Below are 22,563 nucleotides of genomic sequence, written 5' to 3'. Positions count from 1 at the left end.
AAAATGACATTCATTTTGTAAAGTGTTCAATGTTGAGCAGAAGTTTCTTAATGTGCGTGACCCCCGGGGCCAGACTTAGGTTCTGATTTTCACTCAACATAAGATGGACATGAGTGAGCTGGCTTGTACCAGCTCTGTCTGCCGCTCCCCCTCCCTTTGCGTTGTCCCTTCTTTCCTCTCCTCCTTTCCTGCTTTGACTGGTTAAGTAATGGCTGCCTCTCCTCCTGCCTCTAAACTCTTTCTTTTCTGAGCAGGTGCCTTTCAGTAGAGACAGTATCAGTACAGGATACAGTCACAACACAGAGACCACTAGCTTATTCTGTTGGCTGGCATATAATATAGCAGCTCAATAGGGCTGCCGTCACTGCTGTGCTAGGATTGTAGCCGTGCTCTCCATCACAGCCCTCTGGAAAAAAATTAAAAACCTGTATTCTCTCGAGGGGTTGTGTGCGGATGATTGCCGGAGGCGGGGGGTATTAAGCAGGAAAACTTGTTTGGAGTCTGGGAACAGCTAAAGCTGGGCGCTTACTACAGACGTTTGTTCTGTTTCGTTACAAGTTTGCTGTTGGAGTCCTTCCAACATCAATCTTAAGCCATCGGAGAAAACCATGTTTGAAAGTCAGGAATCTTGATGTGGATTCTTCAGTCCAGAAGCTTTTACAGGAAATGTGTTTAATTGTGCATCATATGCAATGTGCCATACTTTAAAAAAGTCTTGTAGTCTGTGTCCAGCATAAGGGGTTAGTGATATATCAGAACCTATCCTGATCTTTGAGTGTGATTCATACGGATGGCTATGGGTTCACCTTTGAAGCAAAGGGGATCTTATTGGCCAGCTGTGAATGGACCCTCAGAGTCCTCCTCCCCCGAGGCACCGTCTGAGAGGAAATGTGTTGCTTGTTGTTTGACCACCCCGATGCCAGCGGTGCCTCGTGGGAAGGAGGTTAAAGGGGGTTCATTCAGGTTTGGTGCCTCTTTTCCTCCAAACTGTAACAGTAACAGAGGTGCCTCCTGGGTTCCCACTCCAAACCCACTTTTGTTTCTTTAGGTTTGTTCTTTTTCTCTCGTTACTTCTTCCTTTTTTTTCCTCTCCAAACAGACCCATGTCTTTGTCTTCTGCCTGTTTTTTGTTTTTGGTTGGTCTGTTCTACCAAGACTCTGCCAAAGCTTCATATGCCCCCTCCCCCCTCTCCCCTTCGTTCCTTACTCACGTGTGAATTATTTCAATGAAATATTTTTGAGTTCTCTTTTATTTCCACATGACTGTTGAATCTATTCAGTTGCTGTTTGTATATTATTCTTATTCTCTTATGATTTCTTAAGTTTCATCTTTATTATATTTTAGGACCCAGGGATCATCCTGATATTGTTGATTCATTTATGCAACTCCAAGCTCAGGTGTGTTTTTGGTTTCTTATTTCATTCACTTTGGGTTTCTCTTTTTTTTTTTTTTTTTTTTTTTTTTTTTTTTTTTTTTTTTTTTTTTTTTCTAATTTCTCCCTGTTTCTCTGTCCTCTCCTCCCTCTCTACCTCTTTCTGTTCTTTGTTACTGGGCCCTGAGGTGTCCCATCACATAGACGAGGCAGTGGAATGAAACGTGAGGGGAATGTTTGAAGAAGAGACGTCTCTCTCTCCTCAAATGCTTTTGATTCTAACAGTCACCTCTCCACACACGGTTCAGACCTCATGTAGGGTTTTCAGTTTACCTGCAGAAACCACCTAAATCAGTCAGATATGCTTATGAAAGTATACAAAGCATTGATAACAAGCCAAGCCTTATCTTGTATGTTTATCATTCTTACTTGTAATACTAATACAGTTCAGTTAATTAACCGATGGTAAATAACACTGGCAGAGATCTTGAATGGCCACTAAAAATCCCACTGCTGTGGCAAGGTGTTATGGACTCATGATGTGTCAATTATTATTATATCAATTTCTAACAATACTATTATACATGCTGTCACAGTTAGATGAAGACCTTATATTTCCAAAGTCTTCTCACTAGCTAAAAAAAGTCTTGTTTTTGCTAGATGACGGTGCATATTTTTAATAGGTTTTGGAAAGATTTCATAAACCTAAGATTCAATTCTCATGACTCACAGAGGGACATCCCATCCTTCTTTGAATAATCATATTGATTTAGTATACTGCTCAGCAGGCAGATATTTTGTGCATGAAGTTTGACTATTTCAAGCACTTACATTTTTACTCAATCTTTTCCCTTTTTTTCTGTAAAGTCAACATCAGGGCACATTTGCTCCTTGGAAAAACATCAGCACACTCGGCGCCTTACATGAATATATTTTAGTTGATGCGGTGCTCTTGGGAAGATGATGTAACGTCGTCAGTATCGCCGTTGTGGTCCCAGGTGACTGGTTAGTCTCTGAGCCCAGTCCTCTGAAGTCATTCCAGCCCAGAGCCAATCAAAGCCCGAGTGAATTAATATTCAACTAATATTAATCAGATCAGAAAAATTGGCTGATGGCTCTTCTGTTTTATATTTTTGTCTTCATTCTTCTTCCTTTTGTTTTCTATCTTTGGATAGATCTGGCCTTCATCTCTCTCCCTTTCCCTCTCTCCCTCTCTCCTCTCCTCCATCCTGAATGAGTTCATTACTACAAGATGATTATTTCTCTTTATCTGCACATGTTAATTACGTACACACTTCTGTTGCATATTCAATCCAGTCAACCAAAAACAAGGAAAAGTAATGTTTCAAATACAATTGATTTCAAGAAACGAAACCATCATTGTCTTTAGTTTGACTTAAGTTTCCAATGATTTCAAAGTTTGATTTTTTGCAATTTGTTTGTTATACCTGCTGAGTTCTGCATTGGAGGATCTCTGTATGTGTTTGGATATAGTTTTTCCTAAACAGATGGAGAGAGTACTATAGCCTGGTAGGCAGATCTGTTCCCAGTCCTGTGTTGCTGTCAGATCCGGCTACCAGGCTGAGCGGGTATTGTTGATAGCAGAATTTTGAAGGAGCTTATGCAGTGGAAAGTGGTGAAGCAGTACCGATTGGGTCGAGCCATCACAAACATACTCTGTTTAATGCCTTTATCTGCCTCTTAGGCCCTCAAACGGAAGCCCGATTTGTTCTTGTCTGAGAGTCTTGACGTGAAAGCAGTGTTCCACTGTGGTAAGTTTGCACATTGTTTACACACACCCCCACACACTGTTCTGGGTGTTTTTTGCTACAGTTCCTGAGAATGATTTGCCCTTTCAGTACAGACTGTAACTATTAGACACCATCCGTCAATACAGTTGTTTATTTATGTTTCTGACCTCCTCTCCCACTTCCAGGAGTTCTGTCTCTCAAATTTCCCGAGGCTCCAACAGTCAAGTCAACGTGCTTGTTCTTTGTGAGCAGAACACACACACACACACACACACACACACAGTGTAAAACGCTGCAAGAATAAGCATGTTTATAAATGAGTCATTTAGCGTTGAATGTGCTGATTGTCTCTGTGTTTCTGCCTTAGACTGAACTGTTACCCCGCTGCTCAGATGTGCCTCCAGTGGCCAGAGTGGTGCAGGAAGACGGTAAACTGTTGATCCAGGCTGTGCTGGAGGTGAGAAGCACCGCATTAAGCGTTTACACGTCACACCATGGAAAGGTTTCATCATTTCACTGATGCCGCAGTCCCAACTTTTCCTCCTCTCTTATTGTAATGGAAGTCCCTGTTGTCAAATTGCTTCCCTGCTCTCTCCAGGGCATCGGGGGCGGGGCATCTCGATGCCTGATGGACCAGTTTGCGGAAGTGCTTTTCTCTCTGAACAAGCACTGTTTCTCTCTGCTCGCTGTGTGGTTGAAGGAGGCACTGCAGCCTCCTGGGTACCCGTCATCACGGGTCACGACTGAACAGAAAGACAACTTCTCACATCAGATACTCAGGTAACACTGCCCGGCATTTGTTTACAGGCTTAACGAGTCCATCCAGTCGGCCATAATTATACTTTATAATTGTATGTATTTGTCCCTTCTTAACTGCCTCCTCTGTCGTGCAGAGAACGAGTGAACAAAAGGAGGGTTAAGGACATAGTGAAGGAGTTCACACTACTGTGCAGAGGGCTCCATGGTACAGAGTACGCTGCTGAATACTGAAACTCTACTCTTGAACTCTCACCCAACCGGACCTCTGCCCTCAGCGCCAAACAGCTGGATGCAACAACAAAACAGTTCTCACAAACCCCATCAGCAAAGATATCATGAAATGATTGTAATAATAAACCTGCCTCCCACCCCACCCCCAGCAGAACAAGACATGGAACCATTCCAGCACAGACCTGCCATCAGATTAATGGACAAACATTAAATCCCTGGTGGCTTGAAGGGAGGCTGTCCTCTCTGCTCTTATAATTATACATTTTTGTTATTGGATGGACTGTTCCTCTTATTTCTTTGGAAGAGCTTTGAGCAGCCCTCCCAGCATGCTGCCTCTCGCCTCCTTCTATCTCTGTCGTGTTCTGCCTTTCTAGATCTTCCTGTGGTTCCTAGATTGTTTCCTGGTGATTAGCATCCATATGAAATGGTAGTGGTATCGTACGTAGCTACTTGACATTATTTTTCAAAAATGAAATCAAATGAATTATATAAATGTATACGTATACACATATGGAAAGATGGTGGTCGTCAGTCCTGCTGCTGCTAATGGGAAAATAGAAGGACCAATGTCAGGAGGGGATTCTGCAGGAAAAATGACATTAATACAATAATATTTACTCACAACCATGCCCGTGATCTCTGCATTTGCCAAATGATCTTGAAATGTTTTGTGAATTTGTCCTTCTTTTTTTTCTTCTTTTTTTGTTAAATATGCCTTTTGGGGGCTATAAGTGGAGAAAGAGACAAAAACCACATGACTGGACTATAAACCATCTGCTCTCTTGCCCAGCCTTCCATGTACAGGGCTGTACCTCATGTACATACACTCCCACCCAGTCATACTGCAGTCTCCTCGGATTGTAGAGAGTGGTATTTATGCATTGGTCCCTTAGGTAAAGCAGGACTGTGAAGGCTGGAGTGGGGAAAGGAATTAATAGTAGCTGGCAGTGAGAAAGAGACACAAGCTGGAAACTGAGAAGGGAACGGAGTGTTTGGAGGGATGAATAATCCTGACGAAGGACTGCTTAGTCACTGTAATCGTGCAAAAATATTAATCAAGTTGTGCATATTAACAGTTATTGCTGAACACTTCTGTGTATTTGAGTGTATGCGTGCGTGTGTTCATACCTGTATGTATGAGAGGTTGTGTGTGCACAGATGTATCTTTTTCCACTTGTTCAGTGCACTTATATTGGACCTACAGTACACACCCATACCTTTCTCCTATCTTTTAAACAAAGAGCTCATCCATTGCGTCACACCACACTCATTCAGGCATAGGTTTGGGGCATCGTTTGGATTTTAACAATTCTGATTCTGATTCCAATTCCGATTCTTCCTTTCGATTCCGGTTCTTATCGATTCTGATTCTTTGAGGGGTGGAGTTGAAATGGGTCACATGCCTGTTTTCACAAATAAGAGAAAAGTTTTATTTTGATTCAATGGTGGTTTGCAGTTTGACAGGGCTTTTTCAATGTAAAATAAAGCCAGTGCTGCTTACTGTGCTCCAAGGCTGCAACGCAACAAGCGCCATATTAAATTGGGAAGCGTTGATCGGATTTGAAACCAAATCCTCTAAACGATTCCAATAAAGAAACGATTCTACTGGAATCGTAATTTTTGAAACTATTCCAAGTAGGAATCGTTTCTCGATGCCCAATCCTATTCAGCTGCTTCTCTTTTCTTTACAAAACTGATCAGGCACGTCCAGTATTTCACCTCTGCTGCTCACCAGCAATCACACCCATCTATTACACCTCCTTATCATCTGGAATGACCAGCCAGTGATAATCATTGACCAGACTCATCTCTATCTATCTATCGGTTTATTGACACCAACTATTACTCTTAACGAAATGCTAGCGAACAAGCCACTCAATCATTTCATCCATCTGGGTCACTGCCTTGGAGATGACCATAGAAGGATTAGAGAGTTCAGTAACAAAACGTAACATCTCTGAGAAAGTTGTTAAGCATTTACAACAAGAGTAAACACTGACATTCTGTGCTCATCCATTACGCCAGAGACATTATCGGTGAAGTGATGTGACGGCTGTAAAATACACTGTCTAGTGAATCAGCAGGATCAGCATCAAAGTGTACTTTGTGGTCTCTGATAAATTTTTATCTCAGTCTAATCCTTCTGTCTAATCCGAGGTGCCTGCAGACATGTAGCATGTATATGTGTTTTGTGGGGGGTTTCGGGGTTCAGGGGACAAACATATTCAGTGTGAGACACTGCAGAAAGACCAGATTTAGACTAAGACCGGAGGCAGGAATCGGCTCTGGAGTGAGCTGTCATGCCTCATAGTCTTAACATGAACAGAGAATGATTGGACGATCCTCGGTCTGTGTTGTGGTCTCATTCTGAAGTGGGAAAATAAAACTGTCACAGTTTAAAGAAAGAATGGTAGGAGGGGAGGGGGTATGAAATGTACATTGTTTTGTTTTTTTTTGTACCTTGGCTTTAATTTATTAAATATATCTTAAGACTGCAGCTCCTGACTCTTAAGTGTGTGGGAGTAGTTTTCGTTCTGGTCTTTCAACACTTCAATCAAGAAATGCTGTCTGCAGCCCTTCGGATATTTTCTCAAAATCTATGAAACAATGAACATAAATAGAAACGTAAAAAAATAAAAAAAATATTGACTTTTTTAGACTTAGCCACATCCAGCCACTTTATTGAAGACAATTAAAAAATCTGGAATCTGCTGGTTTAATAAATATGAATTTTGCTCATCAGTATCATCCGGGCTGTAACCAGAACTTTACATATGAAGTCATTAGTCCAAGTGACCCCACTCTCCAAACGTGCCTAGAAACATAAAATATCAAGTTAGCTGTTCAGTTATATTTTCTGTAAGTTTTATAAAATTAACCAAATATTATATTGTGCTTTTCCAAGTAACATCTTTGGAACTTATTACTAAGTTATATGTAAAACAAAGCAGTATCATTTCCCATCATAAAGATCTAAATGCTGTTTCAAAGCCCTCTCCAGGCTCACAGTAAGACAATTACCGAATCCTTTATTTGTTTTATTTAGTTGGCCAGTTTGAAATACTGTATCTTGACTCTTAAAACACCAACCTAATTGGAGAAAGAAAAAAGAAAAAAACGTCACATGAAAGAGATGTTGCGTCCCAGTCAGACGATTTTAATTTAAGAATTCGAAGTCTTTTTAAACTTCTTGAAAAGAGTGATAATAATTTGCCTAGTTAATCATTTCCACACAATCACTGAAAATTCAATGGAATAGAGTAGAAGCTGCGCATGCGCACACAGTTGAGCAGCTCACACGTGGGTTAGGTTTAGACGTCTATTCCTTTCCTGTCAGTGTGCTGCAGACCCAGACCCAATGCCCAGACCTCAACAACCAAACAACCTTCAGTCCATTCAAAGGCAGCAGAAGTTTCTTCAGGACGCCAGGAGTTGAGCAGCATCTCAACTTTTTACCTTAAACAAACACTCAACCGCTGAAGCTGCTACACGTAAGTTATGCTAACGTTACTAACTAGCTTTGTGCTAACTATTGTACCTTTTAGCCACTTAGCTTCCACACAGGCAGCTAGAAAAAACAAAACAAGCAGCCCAAACTTTAATTTAACAAATAGGAAACCCCGGGCGAGAAGGTGTGTGTGTGTGTGTGTGTGTGTGTGTGTGTGTGTGTGTGTGTGTGTGTGTGTGTGTGTGTGTGTGTGTGTGTGTGTGTGTGTGTGTGTGTGTGTGTGTGTGCGCGCGCGTGCGTGTGCGTGTTCTCTATGAGGTTAACTAAGGACTAACCGAAAGCTCCTGACCATGCAGTGTGTGACCTGCAACATGCACATAATCAGTGAGCTAACGTTAATAGTTAGGAGGCTGAGTGTGTTTAGTTTGGATAAGTTTGTCTCAGATGCACATTCATCTTGGTAATGAGTAAGGCATGTTTTTTTTTCTTCCTGACAGGCTATTGTGAAAGTGATAAATGAAAACACTAATGATATTTGATCAAAATATGAACAGTTTTTCTGAATATATAGTAATGAGACTTTGGGTTTCTGTATGCTATAAAGTATTTTTGAAGTCAAAAGTATATAAACTAAGATTAGGGTGGTTTACTATGAAACAACATAGCCTCAACACATGTCCTCAGTCAGACTGAGACAGACTGAGATCTTGGAGAGATGTCTTTGTCTGAGAAACCTGCAGGCTATGCACAGAGTCATGAGTGGCATGCTGCTATCAGATTATTGGTTTGCCTTGACCTGAACTGATCTGAAGGTAAATGTTGGGAGATACCTTACAATTTATTAATGATCTGTATTGACCTTTGACCTCTGATTAAAGTGATCCTTTACTTCAGAATATGCACTTTAGTAAGATGGGGTAAATCAATGTCATCGCCTACAGTTCATCATCTTTGATATTCTGCGATTTGATTTTCATTATTGGATTTCTTTCTCCGTCTCTCCATCAGTCATGGCTGTAGTGAGGTTCTACAGTAATGAAGTTGTGAATGGGCGAGCCTTACAGAGGGCAGCCAAGCTCTACCCCCAGCTGTCCATCACCACTGAGCTGTGCTACAATGTGGAGCTGACAGGTGGGTGCTCGTAAGGTGGTGGGGTGAATATACTAATAATTTAAGATGCAGAGGTTGTAAGAGATGCATATAAATTTACCTTATGTCGACTGGAGAAAGTTTCCACACGCCTTCTGCTTTTCCTATATATCGATTTTGCCATGTCCTCATTGTTTCCTCCTGCTCCCTGCTGCAGGCTGTGAGAGTCTCAGTGCCGAGCAGACAGAGATTCTCCTCTGGTTGTTTCGTCCTCCCCTGCAGGCAGAGCCGCTGTCTGAGGAAACAAACCTCACAGAGGGCAGCGGGGAGAAACTGGTGGAGATTGGACCCAGGTACCGCACTAACGCAGTCTGATAAATCAGCTCTATTAGCTCTGGTTTTGTCCTACAATGGGCTTTATGTTCTTCATTAAATTGAGTAACTTTTTTTTAAAACTGATGAACTAAGTGGTACACAAAAAAGACTTGTGAACAGTGAACACAGGTTTCAATAGGTGTGAAAGTACATTCCTGAAAAAATCCCAATGAAAGCATCTCACAGACTTCATTAGCCGATGGACTTTGCTGAATTGTTATCGAGATGGTCAGTAGTCAGCACGTGACCTAAAAAAAAAGGAACTTTGGTCAACATCAATATGTTTTGGGAATTTGAGATGGGTTGGCTTAAACAAGCAGGGCAATATGTCAATGGTGCAGTACATTAATAGAGGAGGTCTGCACAGTTCCACAGATCAACAAGTCAAAAAGTCATGGGCTCCACTAGCTGCGTTATATATAAACGTTGACATTAGGGTGGTGCTAAAAGAGTCAAAAATTAAAAAGGGCCATCTGTGTTGTACAGGACGCGTACTAGGGCTGCACGATATGAGGAAAATATGCGATATGCGGTAACGTTAATTATTGCGATGCCAATATTACCGATAAATAAACAGATATTAAAGCATTTCTGCTGCTTTTCAGTATTGTGCTAAATTACAACAAATTGCTTGTTGAATTTATAACCAATGAAAGGAAATAATTTCCAACATTCTTTTACTGAACAAATTAAACATTAAATTGAGTATAAAAGGCACCATTAAAAATGCATACAAAAAAGGTGCAGTTTTCTACTGACCTTTTCAACTTTCAACTAACTTTTCGTGATATGTCGTAACCTTTCGCGATGTGTATTGCGCCAGTTGATTTAAAAAAAAATAAAATAAAAAGATATATTGTGCAGCCCTAACTCGTACATTTATGAAGGGTTGCTTATTGATACAATTTATAATATATCATTTTAGGTTATTGATGATTTCAAGAAAATCAAGAGATTTCCTAATCAGTGACACTAGAGAAACCAGTGGGGCAGACACTGAAGTGCAAAAGAAAATGTCTTCAAACTTTTTTAAAATTTATTTTATGTTGTTGCTGTTTTTGCTCTTCAGGTTGAACTTCTCCACCGCCTGGTCCACTAACGCCGTGTCCATCTGCCAGAGCGCCGGCCTCACTAACGTCACACGGGTCGAGCTGTCTCGCAGATTTCTAATCAAGGTTTGCACACACAGACACACTCAGAAAATCTTTCTCTAGAGCACTTTCTGATTGGTTTTCACTCCATGTCCCTGCCTCAAGATGAGATCTGTGTCTCTTCCCCTCCAGCCAAAGAATGGAGAGAACGTTAACGAACTCAATGGAGACACAAAGAAGCTGATTGAGTGTCTGTATGACAGTATGACAGAATGCATCTATCAACATCCCATCACCTCCTTCACGGTGGAAACCAAACCGCAGCCGGTGTTTGAGGTGGACATCCTGGGGAAGGGCCGTGCAGCCTTGGAGACGGCAAACGATGATCTGGGTGAGACTCTCTCAACAATTTCTATATTGGGTTTTCTTCTTAGCCCAGTATTCAGCTTCAGCCTATCTCCATCTTTATACTTTTGTTACTGTTAATCTTGCTCTCTTTTCTCTTTCCTTCGTCCTCTTGTCAGTCTTGCAGCTTTCTGCGAGTGCATTTAGTCTGCTGGTGGAGGTAATAATGTCACATGATGCATGACATTATCACTTAACTGGTTGAAGTCACAGGACAGCAGTGATGTCGCAGCTTATCTTACACGTGCATGTGTGCGTTTAGTGTGTCTGTGTCTAATGTGATGAGAACGCATATGAAATGTGAGAGGCTGCCTCTATTTAATGGAACGTCAGATATGACTATCCCAGAGGGATGTCTTTAAATTGTCACAAAGATGTTAAGTTTAATACCATAAGATGCTGAAAAGGAGCAAATCCTTACAATTAGAACAATACTTTTTTTTTTTTTCCTCTCTTATTTGTGCCAAATTTGTGATTTCTCTTTTTTTAAATATTTTTTGTAAATAATGTTATGGGCTTTTCCGCCTTTAATGTTTGACAGGACAGCTAGGTGAGAAAGGGGAGAGAGAGGGGGAAGACATGCAGGAAATCGTCACAGGTCGGATTCGAACCCTGGACCTCTGCGTCGAGGCATAAAACCGCTCAGTATATGTTCGCCTGCTCTACCCACTGAGGCATCCCGGCCACAAATGTGTGATTTCTCTTGATCGCCATATCAACAACTAATCGCCTCAGCTCTAACTATGATGCATCGAAACTACGATACATTTCATTTTCACGTATTGACAGCAACTGGTTATTCCTCTCTTTATGGGAACAGGTTTCAAACCGACTCTGCCAACCACAACAGAACGTGGTGTGCGTGTTTATGTTCACACACTGCTGATTCACTTCTGCCCAGCTTCATTAATATTCACAAGCTGCCCAAATAGATGAGAATAATTTCACTAAGTACTTTGTAGGCTCTGCCATGCTCAAACCGGTGAATTGAGGAGATGATTAAAAAAATCTACCTTCTTGACACTATAGCCACTTAATTCCCCCTAAGGTTTGATTTCACTTTCACTATTTTGCTTCTCCAGTTAAGTTAAATGTGCTGTTGTAATAGAAGGTACACACATTCTTATAGGTGACATGACATCATCTTTAAGCAGTGTATCCCTAACGTAATAATCCTTTTATAATACCAGTTTCTCTGAAGTTGGAATTCAGTTGAAATTATAAAATGTAACTGTACATGCAGAGGATACTGGATTATAGTTGAATACAGAGCTTAGTGTGTGCGTGCGTGTGTTTTTGCTGATTGATTCATTTTGCATCCTGGCCTGTGTTAATTGAGTGCAAACTACTTTGTAGGTTGGTGTCTGCCGTGCTGTTTATAATAACAAATGATACCAAAAAAAAGAAGAAGAAAACATGCACATGAAATGTCTTTCCATCTTTGGTGGTGTTTGCTTTTTGGTGGCAAAATCTCCTAATGTGTCTTAATGCAGGTCTGGCCTTTGATTCCTGGGATCTGGACTACTACACATCGATGTTCCAGAGGATTCAGAGGAACCCCACCAGTGTGGAGTGTTTCGACCTGGCCCAGTCCAACAGGTGCGCTTTGTCTGCAGCGAGCAGATTAGCAGGACTGCTTTGTGCTGTGCATGTTGCTCGGCTCTGAAGTTTTAGTTCCGGTGTTGATGCTTTTTTTTATTTTTTATTCTCCAATGTTTTTTGGTACCCCGGTGTCCCAGCGAGCACAGTCGTCACTGGTTCTTCCGAGGGCGGATGAAGATCGATGGGCAAGAGCAGAAGGAGACTCTTTTCAGTCTTATAATGGACACCCAGCAGCACAGCAACCAGAACAACGTCATCAAGTTCTGCGACAACAGCAGGTGTGTGTGTGTGTGTGTGTGTGTGTGTGTGTGTGTGTGTGTGTGTGTGTGTGTGTGTGTGTGTGTGTGTGTGTGTGTGTGTGTGTGTGTGTGTGTGTGTGTGTGTGTGTGTGTGTCGCTCAAACACATTAACAACAGACTAGTATGTGTGTTGGATGTTATTAGCAAGCATGTAAGAGCCACGCTAGTAGGGCTAGCTATAGGTTAATGTTACATCCAGCCAGGCGACACTGAAGGTTAGGTACTGTCAAGGTTAGGTAAGGGTTTCTTTTTTACATAAATATTCGTTTCTACTACTATGGGCTAACAATTAACATAAAAACAATCTGACATACATTTAAATGCACTCTGTAAATAGACAGTATTAAATGCTGGCACTGGTAGGGGCAGTAAATAACAACTTGACCTACTTTCACTTAACTACAGTGCCATAAAGTCTAGACTCAATCAGATGTCCGTGATCTGTTTAACGACAGTACAGTGGAACGTTTGCCTTTAACAGAGCGACAATAATAACCTAATATACCATTACTGATTTTAAACTACATTCTCGGTTATATTAGCACTGAATAACGCATTCAATAAACAGAAAACTAACTCTGCACATGAACAGATGCGCAGTATTAGCTTACACATTAAATAGCACCCTCGTGAATTAGCCTACTGTTGCTAACGTACATTCATAAATCCTACATAACATCGTCATCAGACTTACTTATTGATGCACGCACACAGTAGTATCCACAAAGTTAGTCCAATGAGGGGATAAAGGAAAGTGTGATAGCGTTCCACGTTAACGCTTTTTTCTCTATCTCTCTCTGTCTCTCGAGACAGCTGTGTCCAAGCCGAGGCTAGGGTTGGGTACCGAAACACGGTTCCACTATGGAACCGGTTCCTACGCAAACGGTAGTATTCGGACCGGATTAGAATGCAAATTTTGGTTCCTCATTTCGGTTCCGACTGAAATATTTTCCCTCTGTCGCTCTGGACAGCAGCAGACTCTCTTTTCTTTCTCCCTTTTCTGCAGAGTGGCGCACGTGCCTGCTCGCAGTGTGAAGCGCGTATCCGCGCTATTCTCCGCCATGCATTCTACTTTACTACTATCACTGCTGATAGACTGCTTTTTGAAGACGCTCCGAAACGGACGGATAATTTTCAATTTTAAAAAAACTCCATAAAAGAGCCTTTCTTTGATCGGTTCAAGAATCGGTTTAGGAATCGGTTAGGAATCGGAATCGTTTTAAAAGTACCAGTTCGGCATCGGAATCGTAAAAATCCAAACAGTACCCAACCCTAGCCGAGGCGCAGAGCATGGTTACCGCATGCTGATACGTTACTAGTCCAGGTAGCGTTTGTCTGACAGGGTGGGGGGCGTGGCATCACGATGGTGGCTCTCCATCGTGATCAACCATCACGATGGACGATGATATCGTCCATCGGCACAACCCTAGTTAGCACGCTGTACACACACACGCACTCCCCGTCTACGCAGAGACCAGAAGTGTAGGTGTGTGTTTCTGTTTACACTGACTCAATGTGAAATGTGTGTGTGTGTGTCCAGTGGTATCAAAGGGATGGAGCTGGAGTGTGTTTACCCAAAGGATCCATCCCAGGCCAGCCCGTATGAGACGCGGCGCTCACTAAGACACGTCATCTTTACCGCAGAGACGCACAACTTCCCAACAGGTCAGGACACCCAAAACATGCTGTTTATTTCATAGTTTATTTTTTCTTGTATTGTTTTTCCAAATAATCATTATCAAACCCAATTGACCCTGTAGGTGTAGCGCCATTCAGCGGGGCCACCACAGGCACAGGAGGTCGTATCAGAGATGTCCAGAGTGCTGGGCAGGGAGGCCACGTCATCGCCGGCACCGCAGGCTACTGCTTCGGCAACCTGCACATCCCAGGTCTGCAGCAACAACAGCAGCATGCTTCACTTTCATGACTGGAGATGTGAACTCTTTCTTAAATCAATAATATCCTTTGTTCCTGTCAATGGCTGCAGGTTACGTTCTCCCCTGGGAGTCTGAAGGAGAGGGCTGGGAGTATCCTTCCAGCTTTGCCCCTCCGCTGCAGGTGGCAGTTGAAGCCAGTGATGGAGCCTCAGACTACGGCAACAAGTTTGGAGAACCTGTCCTGTCAGGTAGCGAACCCTACTGTAGCATGCTTGGATTTACTTTGACAGTTAATTGTTTATTTATGTATCTCAATTAATTGTTTAGGCTATAAAAATGTATACCTAAAATGGTACAAAAATTCCATTAACAGTTTCTCCACGCTCACAGAGAATGCCTTAAATTAGCTTGAAAACCTATTCAGTTACCTGTTAATGTTTATTATTTATTAATCAATTAATTTCATTTTTTTAATTGTACATCTATCATGTGTTGTACAAAGGTTCGACCCATGTGTCATGTTAAGATCTGTTCTTTAGTCTGATGAGCTGCCAAGAAAAAACACAAATTATTTTTAGAATATAAAACCAAGAATATAAAATTTCAGCATCTTTGAAACTGAAATCAGAAAATGTTGCGAGTGGTGTTTCTACTCGATTAATGAAAGTCGCGGTTCGGTACGTACCTCGGTTTTAGGGTCATGTTTTGTATGATTTCGGTATCACGGGGGAAAGAAAATGTAAAACTATTCTCACACGTACTGTTACAGCCCTATTAATGACTATAATATTAGTTATAAATAATTTTCTGTCAGTTTACTGATTGATTGATTGATTGATTGATTGATTTATATTGAATTGTTACAGCATTTTTGTAAAAATTTCCTCTAGGTTTTACTCGTTCTTTCGGCATGCGGCTGGCTGATGGAGAGCGGCGAGAGTGGATTAAGCCAATCATGTTCAGCGGTGGTCTCGGTTCTATTGAAGACACACATGTAAAGAAAGAAGAAGCAGAGACCGGTAATGTTTTAACTCAGTGCGTGTGGTATGTCTTTTAATCAACGCAAAGGCCATATTTATACATATCAATCAATGACTCCCGGTGTCCCACCTGCTCCTCTGCTGTCCCTTTCGGTCAGGAATGGAAGTGGTGAAGATCGGAGGGCCGGTGTACAGAATCGGCGTGGGAGGAGGAGCAGCCTCCTCTGTACAAGTACGGTCGCCGCAGTAAATCACTCAGCAGCGAGCTCACCTGGTGCGGACGTTTCAGGGGTAGGTATTTAAATACGTTTTGGCTTGCAGGTCCAGGGTGACAACTCCAGCGACAGGGATCTGGGTGCAGTGCAGAGGGGAGACGCGGAGATGGAGCAGAAGATGAATCGCGCTCTCAGGGCGTGTCTGGAAAGAAGCGGCGGGAACCCAATCTGCAGTATACACGACCAGGGGGCAGGAGGAAACGGTATGAAACACAGGAACTTTTTTTTTTTTTTCTTTCAGCATTTATGTAGAGTTTAGATGATCCGACAAAAATTAACACTTTGACTCACATCATCATCTTCAGGTAACGTGCTTAAGGAGCTGAGTGAGCCAGCGGGAGCCGTAATCTACTGCAGTAGATTCAAGGTAATCGGCACACGAACACAGCTACAAACACAAAGACACACTAAGGGCCCTATTTTAGTATCAAGTATCAAACGTGAAACGCAAGTAGCTTTGTGGGCGGATCTCGGGCGCTGTTGCTATTATACCGGCGGGATAAATGAGTCTTGCGCCCGACGCAAATCTAAAATGGGTCGGTCTGAAGTAGCTAGGTGTGGTTTGGGCGTAACGTGCAATAAACCAATCAGAGCGTCATCTCACATTCCCTTTTAAGAGCAGGCGCGCTTGTTCCATGGCGGATTGCTATTATAACGGCGGATTTGCCTGGCGCACGCCAGCGGAGCTGTCCGGGATGCGGCAAAGTAATAAATGCCCGTCTTGACCGGGTGGCGATGTTGCTGCGGCCTCTCGGGCGCATCTCCTCAAGTGGAGCGTGGGCCTCCAAACGCACCACCTGCACCTGTTGTGCCCCTTCCTCCTCCCCCCACTCCATCTCCGTCCACCCGCTCCATCAGGAGCGCATCGCGTATTGCCACTCCCGGACCAGATCCCACCGGAGTGTCCAAACCCGCCGTAGTTCAAAATCACGTCTCCTTAAGTCCTCTAATATTTCCTCATTTATGTCATCATCAAGCAAGGTGTATGCGCGTTGTGCACACGCTACATTATGGCCAAGCATGCGCCCCTAAAATAGCATCTGAATAATGCGCCACTGACTTTAGACCAGGTTTTTCCTGGTCAGTGGCGGAATTGTTTTCTGAAACTGCAAAATAGCACCAAAGAACGTTTGCGCCGGAACACGCCTCCTCTTTTCGCTGAACCGCCCCCGGGAACGCAAATACATTCCCTATTTTACCGACATGCGTCTGTGGAGGGAAAAGTCCGCTGTGTGTCGGGTGCAAAATAGGAATGATACATGCGTCGGTGTACAAAGGCAATTGCGCTGAGTGCAAGATAGGGCCCTAAAGCCTGTTTTACAGTTCTGCGGAGGCTCCATGCAGAGCTTTCACCGTAGTGTGTGTGTGTGTGTGTGTGTGTGTGTGTGTGTGTGTGTGTGTGTGTGTGTGTGTGTGTGTGTGTGTGTGTGTGTGTGTGTGTGTGTGTGTGTGTGTGTGTGTGTGTGTGTGTGAGTGTGTGAGAGAGTGAGAGAGAGAGAGAGAGAGAGTGAGAGAGTGAGGGATCAGTAAGAGAGTGACGGCGATTAGCTTTGGAGCGAGTACCGACTCTAGAGTCATAGTGAGAGAAATAAAGTGTCTCCCCTGTTCTTTCTGACAACGGTGGGAAATCTGTAGCAGGAGAAGTGAACCCTCTCCTTGATTTCATGTTGTTTATGGAGAAGGAGAACCAGGAAATGAGTCGGGGGGAAATGCAACACTACCAAGCCGCGGCAGAGCGACGTGTAGTTACATTACGGCGTAGGGTCCGGCGCGGAGGGGTCTGCGTCTACGCCGGACCCTGCACCGTCGATTCTACGCACAGCTTTAAAACGGCCTTAACGCACACAAACATACACACACACACACACACACACACACATTCTGCCATTTCTTATTGTTCTCCTCTTCTCTCCGTCTTTGTTTTATAGAAAGGAGACCCCACACTGAGTGTGCTGGAGCTGTGGGGGGCAGAGTATCAGGAGAGCAATGCCCTGCTGCTCCGTCCATCGGACAGGGGCTTCCTGGAGAGGGTGTGTCAGAGGGAGAAGTGTCCTGTTGACTTTGTGGGAAACATCACTGGAGACGGCAAGGCACGTTTCAGCCTCAGTCAAGTTGATAAATGCACATCCATCGTACTGATCAACCCGCTTCAGTGATCAGTGGTTGTTGGTCGAGTCATACTGCTAAGTGTGGGGAAAAAAAAATGGATTTGGTTATCTCCCACAGATTGTGCTGATGGATGATGATAGAGTCAGTGGGGATCAAGCAGACAGGGGGCGCTGTCCTGTCGACCTGCAGCTGGAGTGGGTTCTTGGGAAGATGCCGCAGAAGGAGTTTGAGATGGAGCGTCTGGCCCCGACCCATCAGCCTCTGGCTCTTCCTGCCGGGCTGAAAGTCAAAGACGCGCTGGACAGAGTTTTACGTTTGCCCGCTGTGGCGTCCAAGCGCTACCTGACCAACAAGGTGGGTTTTTCTTCCCCGTCCTCCACCGTCTCTGTCTTAGTAAGTCCAAGTACTTTTGTGCAGACACTTTGTGACTCTCTGTGTCTTCACTCCGTCCCTCTCTCAGGTGGACCGGTCTGTGACTGGGTTGGTTGCCCAGCAACAATGCGTCGGCCCTCTTCACACCCCATTGGCCGACGTGGCTGTTGTCGCTCTGTCACCGTTCGGCCTGGAGGGAGCAGCTACTGCCATCGGAGAGCAGCCAATCAAAGGCCTGGTCTGTCCTGCAGCCGGGGCTCGAATGGCTGTTGGAGAGGCTCTGACCAATTTGGTGTTTGCCAGAGTCACAGCTTTGAAGGTGAGCGGATGATGGAGAGTGTGAGGAAAATCACAAATATACCTAAATACTGTACGTGATGGTCCTTCTCAATGGATTGAGCATACATACAATATAGACATATTTGTCCCTAATAAATGAAATAACAAGTCGGTTGACTAGATCTTGTACAGATTAGAATTGGTACAGATGATTTCCTTTTAAATAAATGTCCAGGATTTTGTTAAATCTCTGTGGTGTGTTTCAGGATGTGAAGTGTAGTGGTAACTGGATGTGGGCTGCCAAGCTTCCCGGTGAGGGAGCCTGTCTATGGGAGGCCTGCAAAGCCATGTGTGAGGTCATGGGTCAGCTGGGAGTGGCCATTGACGGGGGCAAGGACTCTCTGAGTATGGCCGCTAGAGTGGGGAAAGAGACGGTCAAAGCTCCAGGTACTCTCACTGTGTGTGTGTGTGTGTGTGTGTGTGGGGAGGTCTGTCTGTAGAACTGTGTCTGCGTATGTGTCTCTGTTAAGCTTTGCTTTCCCGCTGCTTCTGTTTCAGGTGCTCTGGTTATTTCGGCATATGCCGTTTGTCCTGACATCACAGCTACTGTGACGCCTGACCTCGAGGATCCAGATGGCAAAGGTATTTCACACACGCAGACTCAAAATCCGGTTGCTCATAATCAGTGAAGAGCATATATCCGATTGCCTTTTTATTTATAGTTTTGTTCTTAGTTGGCAGAAAATAGGACTTCTGAATTTGATATATCCTGATCTCACCCAGACTGCCCAAATCTATCTCTCTCTACAAATTTATATATTAAAATACACACGTTCAAAAAACGCCAACGGACTCTGACCCTCTTTCCTCTGACTTGCAGGTGTGTTGTTGTGGGTTCCTCTCAGTCCAGGCCGTCATCGCCTGGGAGGCTCTGCCCTGGCTCAGTGCTACAGCCAGCTGGGAGACTGCTCTCCTGACCTGGAGCAGCCAGAACTATTGACTGCCTGCTTCAACACCACACAGGCGCTCATACACGGTCAGCTTGCACTCGCAGGCAGAGAGCTCCCTGCCACAGGGGAGATACGAGTTTAGCATAATGTAATTCAGTCTGTGAGCAAACTTTCTTTAGCTTTATTTTCTCTAATTGTAAGGCCACAGCTTTGTACTATGTCACACAGCCACTTAGTGGTTTTACTGTGCATTTTCAGTAAAAAAAAATAAAAGAAAGCTGTTGGACCTGGTGGCTTTTGAAAACTGTGGATATTTGATAACAAGAGACAGACATTAATTTAATTAATTATTTTTTCTGTTCTTCAAGATCGTCTGCTGAGTGCAGGACATGACATCAGCGATGGAGGCCTCATTTCCTGCTTGCTGGAGATGGCGTTTGCAGGAAACCGTGGGATTGATGTTGAGCTGCCATCACAAGGAGCTGGAGGTTAGTGAGCTGATGCGCCTCACACATGCAGGACACAAACTGTGTAGTTGTTATTATGAACTCATGCAGTGTTGTGGCTTCATCTCTTGTCTGCACAGTCACGGAGCTGTTGTTCAGCGAGGAGCTGGGTCTGGTTCTGGAGGTTTCACAGCTCAATGTTGAAACGGTGTGTCAGAGATACAGTGACGCAGGCGTGCAGTGCCACCGCGTCGGCAGAACCTGCGGCTTTGGACCAGAGGCTGTGGTGAGATTGTCAACCTCAGTGTGTGTCTCAGTGGTTTTCATCTCGTCTGTGGTGACTGCCGTGTTTTATTTCCCTCACTTGTCTTTCAGGTCAGTGTTGGTGTGGATGGACAGGAGGTACTGAGAGAGCCACTGCCTAACCTCAGAGCATTATGGGAGGACACCAGTTTCCAGCTGGAGCGCCTCCAGTCCAATGAGATCTGTGTTAAACAGGAAGAGGAAGGACTAGCCAAGAGGACACAGCCCTACTTCAAACTGACCTTTGACCCCTCCGAAATGCCCAGCATCAGCCAGCTCAGTAAGGCCAAACAGGATTGGTATTAGTGTAAACAACTGAAACTATTTGATCAAGTAATCCTTCAATTATTCATTGATTACTATATTAATCATTTGGTCTGTAAAATGTTAGAAATAATGACATAAGCTTACAATTTGCCAAAATATGTACCAGTTAAATTGGTCTGACCAACATTAAAAAAGAAAGTAAAAGTATTTAGTGCAGTGTTATTAAAATTGTCATCTTTCAGTAGTTATAACCATTAAGTGCTTGATGTTTTTATGTGAGTCTCTCTGATGTGTGCTGTTGTTTCAGATGCAGGTCAGCCTCGTGTAGCTGTGGTCAGGGAAGAGGGCAGTAACGGAGACCGAGAGATGTCTGTGTCTCTGTACATGGCCGGCTTTGAGGTAACTATTTAGAGCTTTAATTACTGGATATATGTCGACCTAAGCTGTTTTGCTGGTGTGCGTGACTCTTGTGTATATTTTTGTGTAGGTGTGGGATGTCAACATGCAGGACCTGTGCTCTGGCTCCCTAACGCTGGAGTCTTTTAAAGCAGTCGTGTTCGTAGGTGGATTCAGCTACGCAGATGTCCTGGGATCAGCCAAAGGCAAAAAAAACACCCATACATACACACGCTTATAGGCCCCTGTAATATACAAAAAAAAATTGTATAACAGCATTTATCCATCATAGGTTGGGCTGCTACTGTTGCATATAACCCCAAGGCCAAAGCTGAGTTTGATCGCTTCAGGCAGCGGGGAGACACACTGAGTCTGGGAGTGTGTAATGGCTGCCAGCTGCTCGCCCTGCTGGGCTGGGTGGGAGAGGGCGAGGATGGAGCAGGTAAGAAGAAAAGGCCCAGAAAGTCATGCCTATAATAGTAATAAAAAGAAAAACCATACTGTAGTAGTGAACTGAGACGATGCAACAGCAGTATGTGGAAAAAATGAACGTAATCATCCCAGAGGGGACCTTCTGCAGAGGTTACGGAGTTTAAAATGCTTTCGAATCATCTCCAATTTCCTCCCCAGAGACTGAAGTAGTGCTGACCCATAATAAGTCCGGCAGGTTTGAGTCTCGGTTCGTCAGCGTGGGGATCCAGGAGTCCCCGTCGGTCTGGCTCAGAGGCATGGAGGGCTCGGCTCTGGGAGTCTGGGTTGCACATGGAGAAGGTACAGTGCTGTGACGTCAATCATGTGGCAGTCCTTTTGCTTGTAGTCCTCTGTCTTGTAAGCTCTGACACACTCATGAGTCCAGGACAGGAATGCAGCACTGAATCTTCTTTGAGCACAAAAAAGTCACTCAGTGTAAACTTTTTAACTTGAGCAACAATGACCCATTCTGTCACAGGTCAGCATGTTCCATAAACAACAGCTGTGCTTGATAATTGATTTCCCCAACCTTGTCTCCTTCACAGGTCTGATGCAATTCCGTAGCTCCCTGGCCCAGGACCAGATCATTTCTGGTGGGCTCGCCCCCGTCCGTTATCTTGACGACCAGGGTCATCCCACTGAAGAGTACCCTCTGAACCCTAACGGCTCCCCGCAGGGCATAGCAGGGCTCTGCTCTAGGGACGGGAGACACCTGGCCATGATGCCCCACCCGGAGCGCTGCACCCTGGGCTGGCAGACGCCCTGGGCCCCGAGGGATTTCAGACCTTCTCTCACCCCTTCACCCTGGCTACGCATGTTCAAGAACGCAGCTGCCTGGTGCAGCAACACAGAGTGATAATACTCAGATTTCTGCCAAAGTAGTATTATTGTCTTTTTAGGGTTGTGGGTCAAGTGAAACTGTAAGGCCTGTTACATTACGTTTACATTACACCTTTTTACTCACTGTGGTACTTTGTCTGTTTGCATTCTTACCTATGCCTGCTGTAATACTTTATGACTTTGAGACTATTGTGGATTCTTGTTGACTCACTGTATACATTCTATAGGTTTAATTGTGGCATTCACTGTATATTTTTTACAAAACTGTACCAATCAGGTCTGCTGACATCAGTGTTGCTCTCTAATAGAGATGGGATTTGCTGATGAATACATAAAACATCAGAAGCATGTCTAGTTTATCGAATGATAATAAAATAATTAAAGTTAATAAATATACTTTATTTTACACATGAACATGAAACATGAATTCATACAATATCAAGTATTTACACAGATGCCATTATTTCAGTACTGACATTGTCTCACACACGCTGAAACAAATTGGCACAGTTGCTGCCCAGTTTGAAGTAAAAATGACAGTGGACAGTTTGTCCTGGTAAAAAATATGGATTATA

At 43.8% G+C, this 22,563-nt stretch overlaps 2 protein-coding genes across 4 annotated transcripts in view; both read left to right on the top strand.

The window, feature by feature from the left end:
• The window catches only part of LOC120565123 (importin-13-like), a 35,748-nt gene extending 29,137 nt beyond the window's left edge, over nt 1-6,611 (top strand). For 2 of the 3 annotated variants that reach the window (XM_039810537.1, XM_039810536.1), the window contains exons 18-23: nt 1,346-1,398; nt 3,079-3,145; nt 3,310-3,368; nt 3,492-3,581; nt 3,723-3,904; nt 4,018-6,611. In XM_039810537.1, the coding sequence (XP_039666471.1) occupies nt 1,346-1,398; nt 3,079-3,145; nt 3,310-3,368; nt 3,492-3,581; nt 3,723-3,904; nt 4,018-4,114 (548 nt within the window). In that variant the 3' untranslated portion in view covers nt 4,115-6,611. Of the gene's footprint in view, nt 1-1,345; nt 1,399-3,078; nt 3,146-3,309; nt 3,369-3,491; nt 3,582-3,722; nt 3,905-4,017 lie in introns of those variants that run through there. The other variant, XR_005640190.1, reaches the window with a different exon arrangement.
• A 1,961-nt stretch (nt 6,612-8,572) lies between these two features.
• Nucleotides 8,573-22,376, top strand: pfas (phosphoribosylformylglycinamidine synthase). Its single transcript, XM_039810535.1, has 27 exons — nt 8,573-8,693; nt 8,869-9,004; nt 10,096-10,201; nt 10,310-10,508; nt 12,016-12,121; nt 12,262-12,402; nt 13,964-14,088; nt 14,184-14,312; nt 14,411-14,548; nt 15,191-15,319; nt 15,439-15,512; nt 15,602-15,758; nt 15,861-15,922; nt 17,484-17,645; nt 17,782-18,018; nt 18,125-18,355; nt 18,582-18,762; nt 18,874-18,957; nt 19,196-19,351; nt 19,634-19,753; nt 19,852-19,997; nt 20,087-20,294; nt 20,589-20,680; nt 20,769-20,883; nt 20,970-21,119; nt 21,308-21,448; nt 21,694-22,376. Exons 1-27 carry the CDS (start codon nt 8,573-8,575, stop codon nt 22,002-22,004), a joined length of 3,957 nt encoding a protein of 1,318 aa, XP_039666469.1. The 3' UTR covers nt 22,005-22,376.
• The last annotated feature ends 187 nt before the right edge of the window (nt 22,377-22,563 follow it).

The sequence above is a fragment of the Perca fluviatilis genome, chromosome 9 (genome assembly GCF_010015445.1).
Source record: "Perca fluviatilis chromosome 9, GENO_Pfluv_1.0, whole genome shotgun sequence".
NCBI classification, from domain to species: domain Eukaryota; kingdom Metazoa; phylum Chordata; class Actinopteri; order Perciformes; family Percidae; genus Perca; species Perca fluviatilis.
This window is presented reverse-complemented; position numbering and strand designations above follow the sequence as displayed.

Coding starts and splice junctions, on each gene's coding strand:
- pfas (XM_039810535.1), top strand. CDS start 8,573: ATGGCTGTAGTGAGGTTCTACAGTAATGAAGTTGTGAATGGGCGAGCC. Junction 15,759..15,860: donor CCAGGGGGCAGGAGGAAACG/GTATGAAACACA, acceptor CATCATCTTCAG/GTAACGTGCTTAAGGAGCTG. Junction 20,884..20,969: donor TGTCCTGGGATCAGCCAAAG/GCAAAAAAAACA, acceptor TATCCATCATAG/GTTGGGCTGCTACTGTTGCA.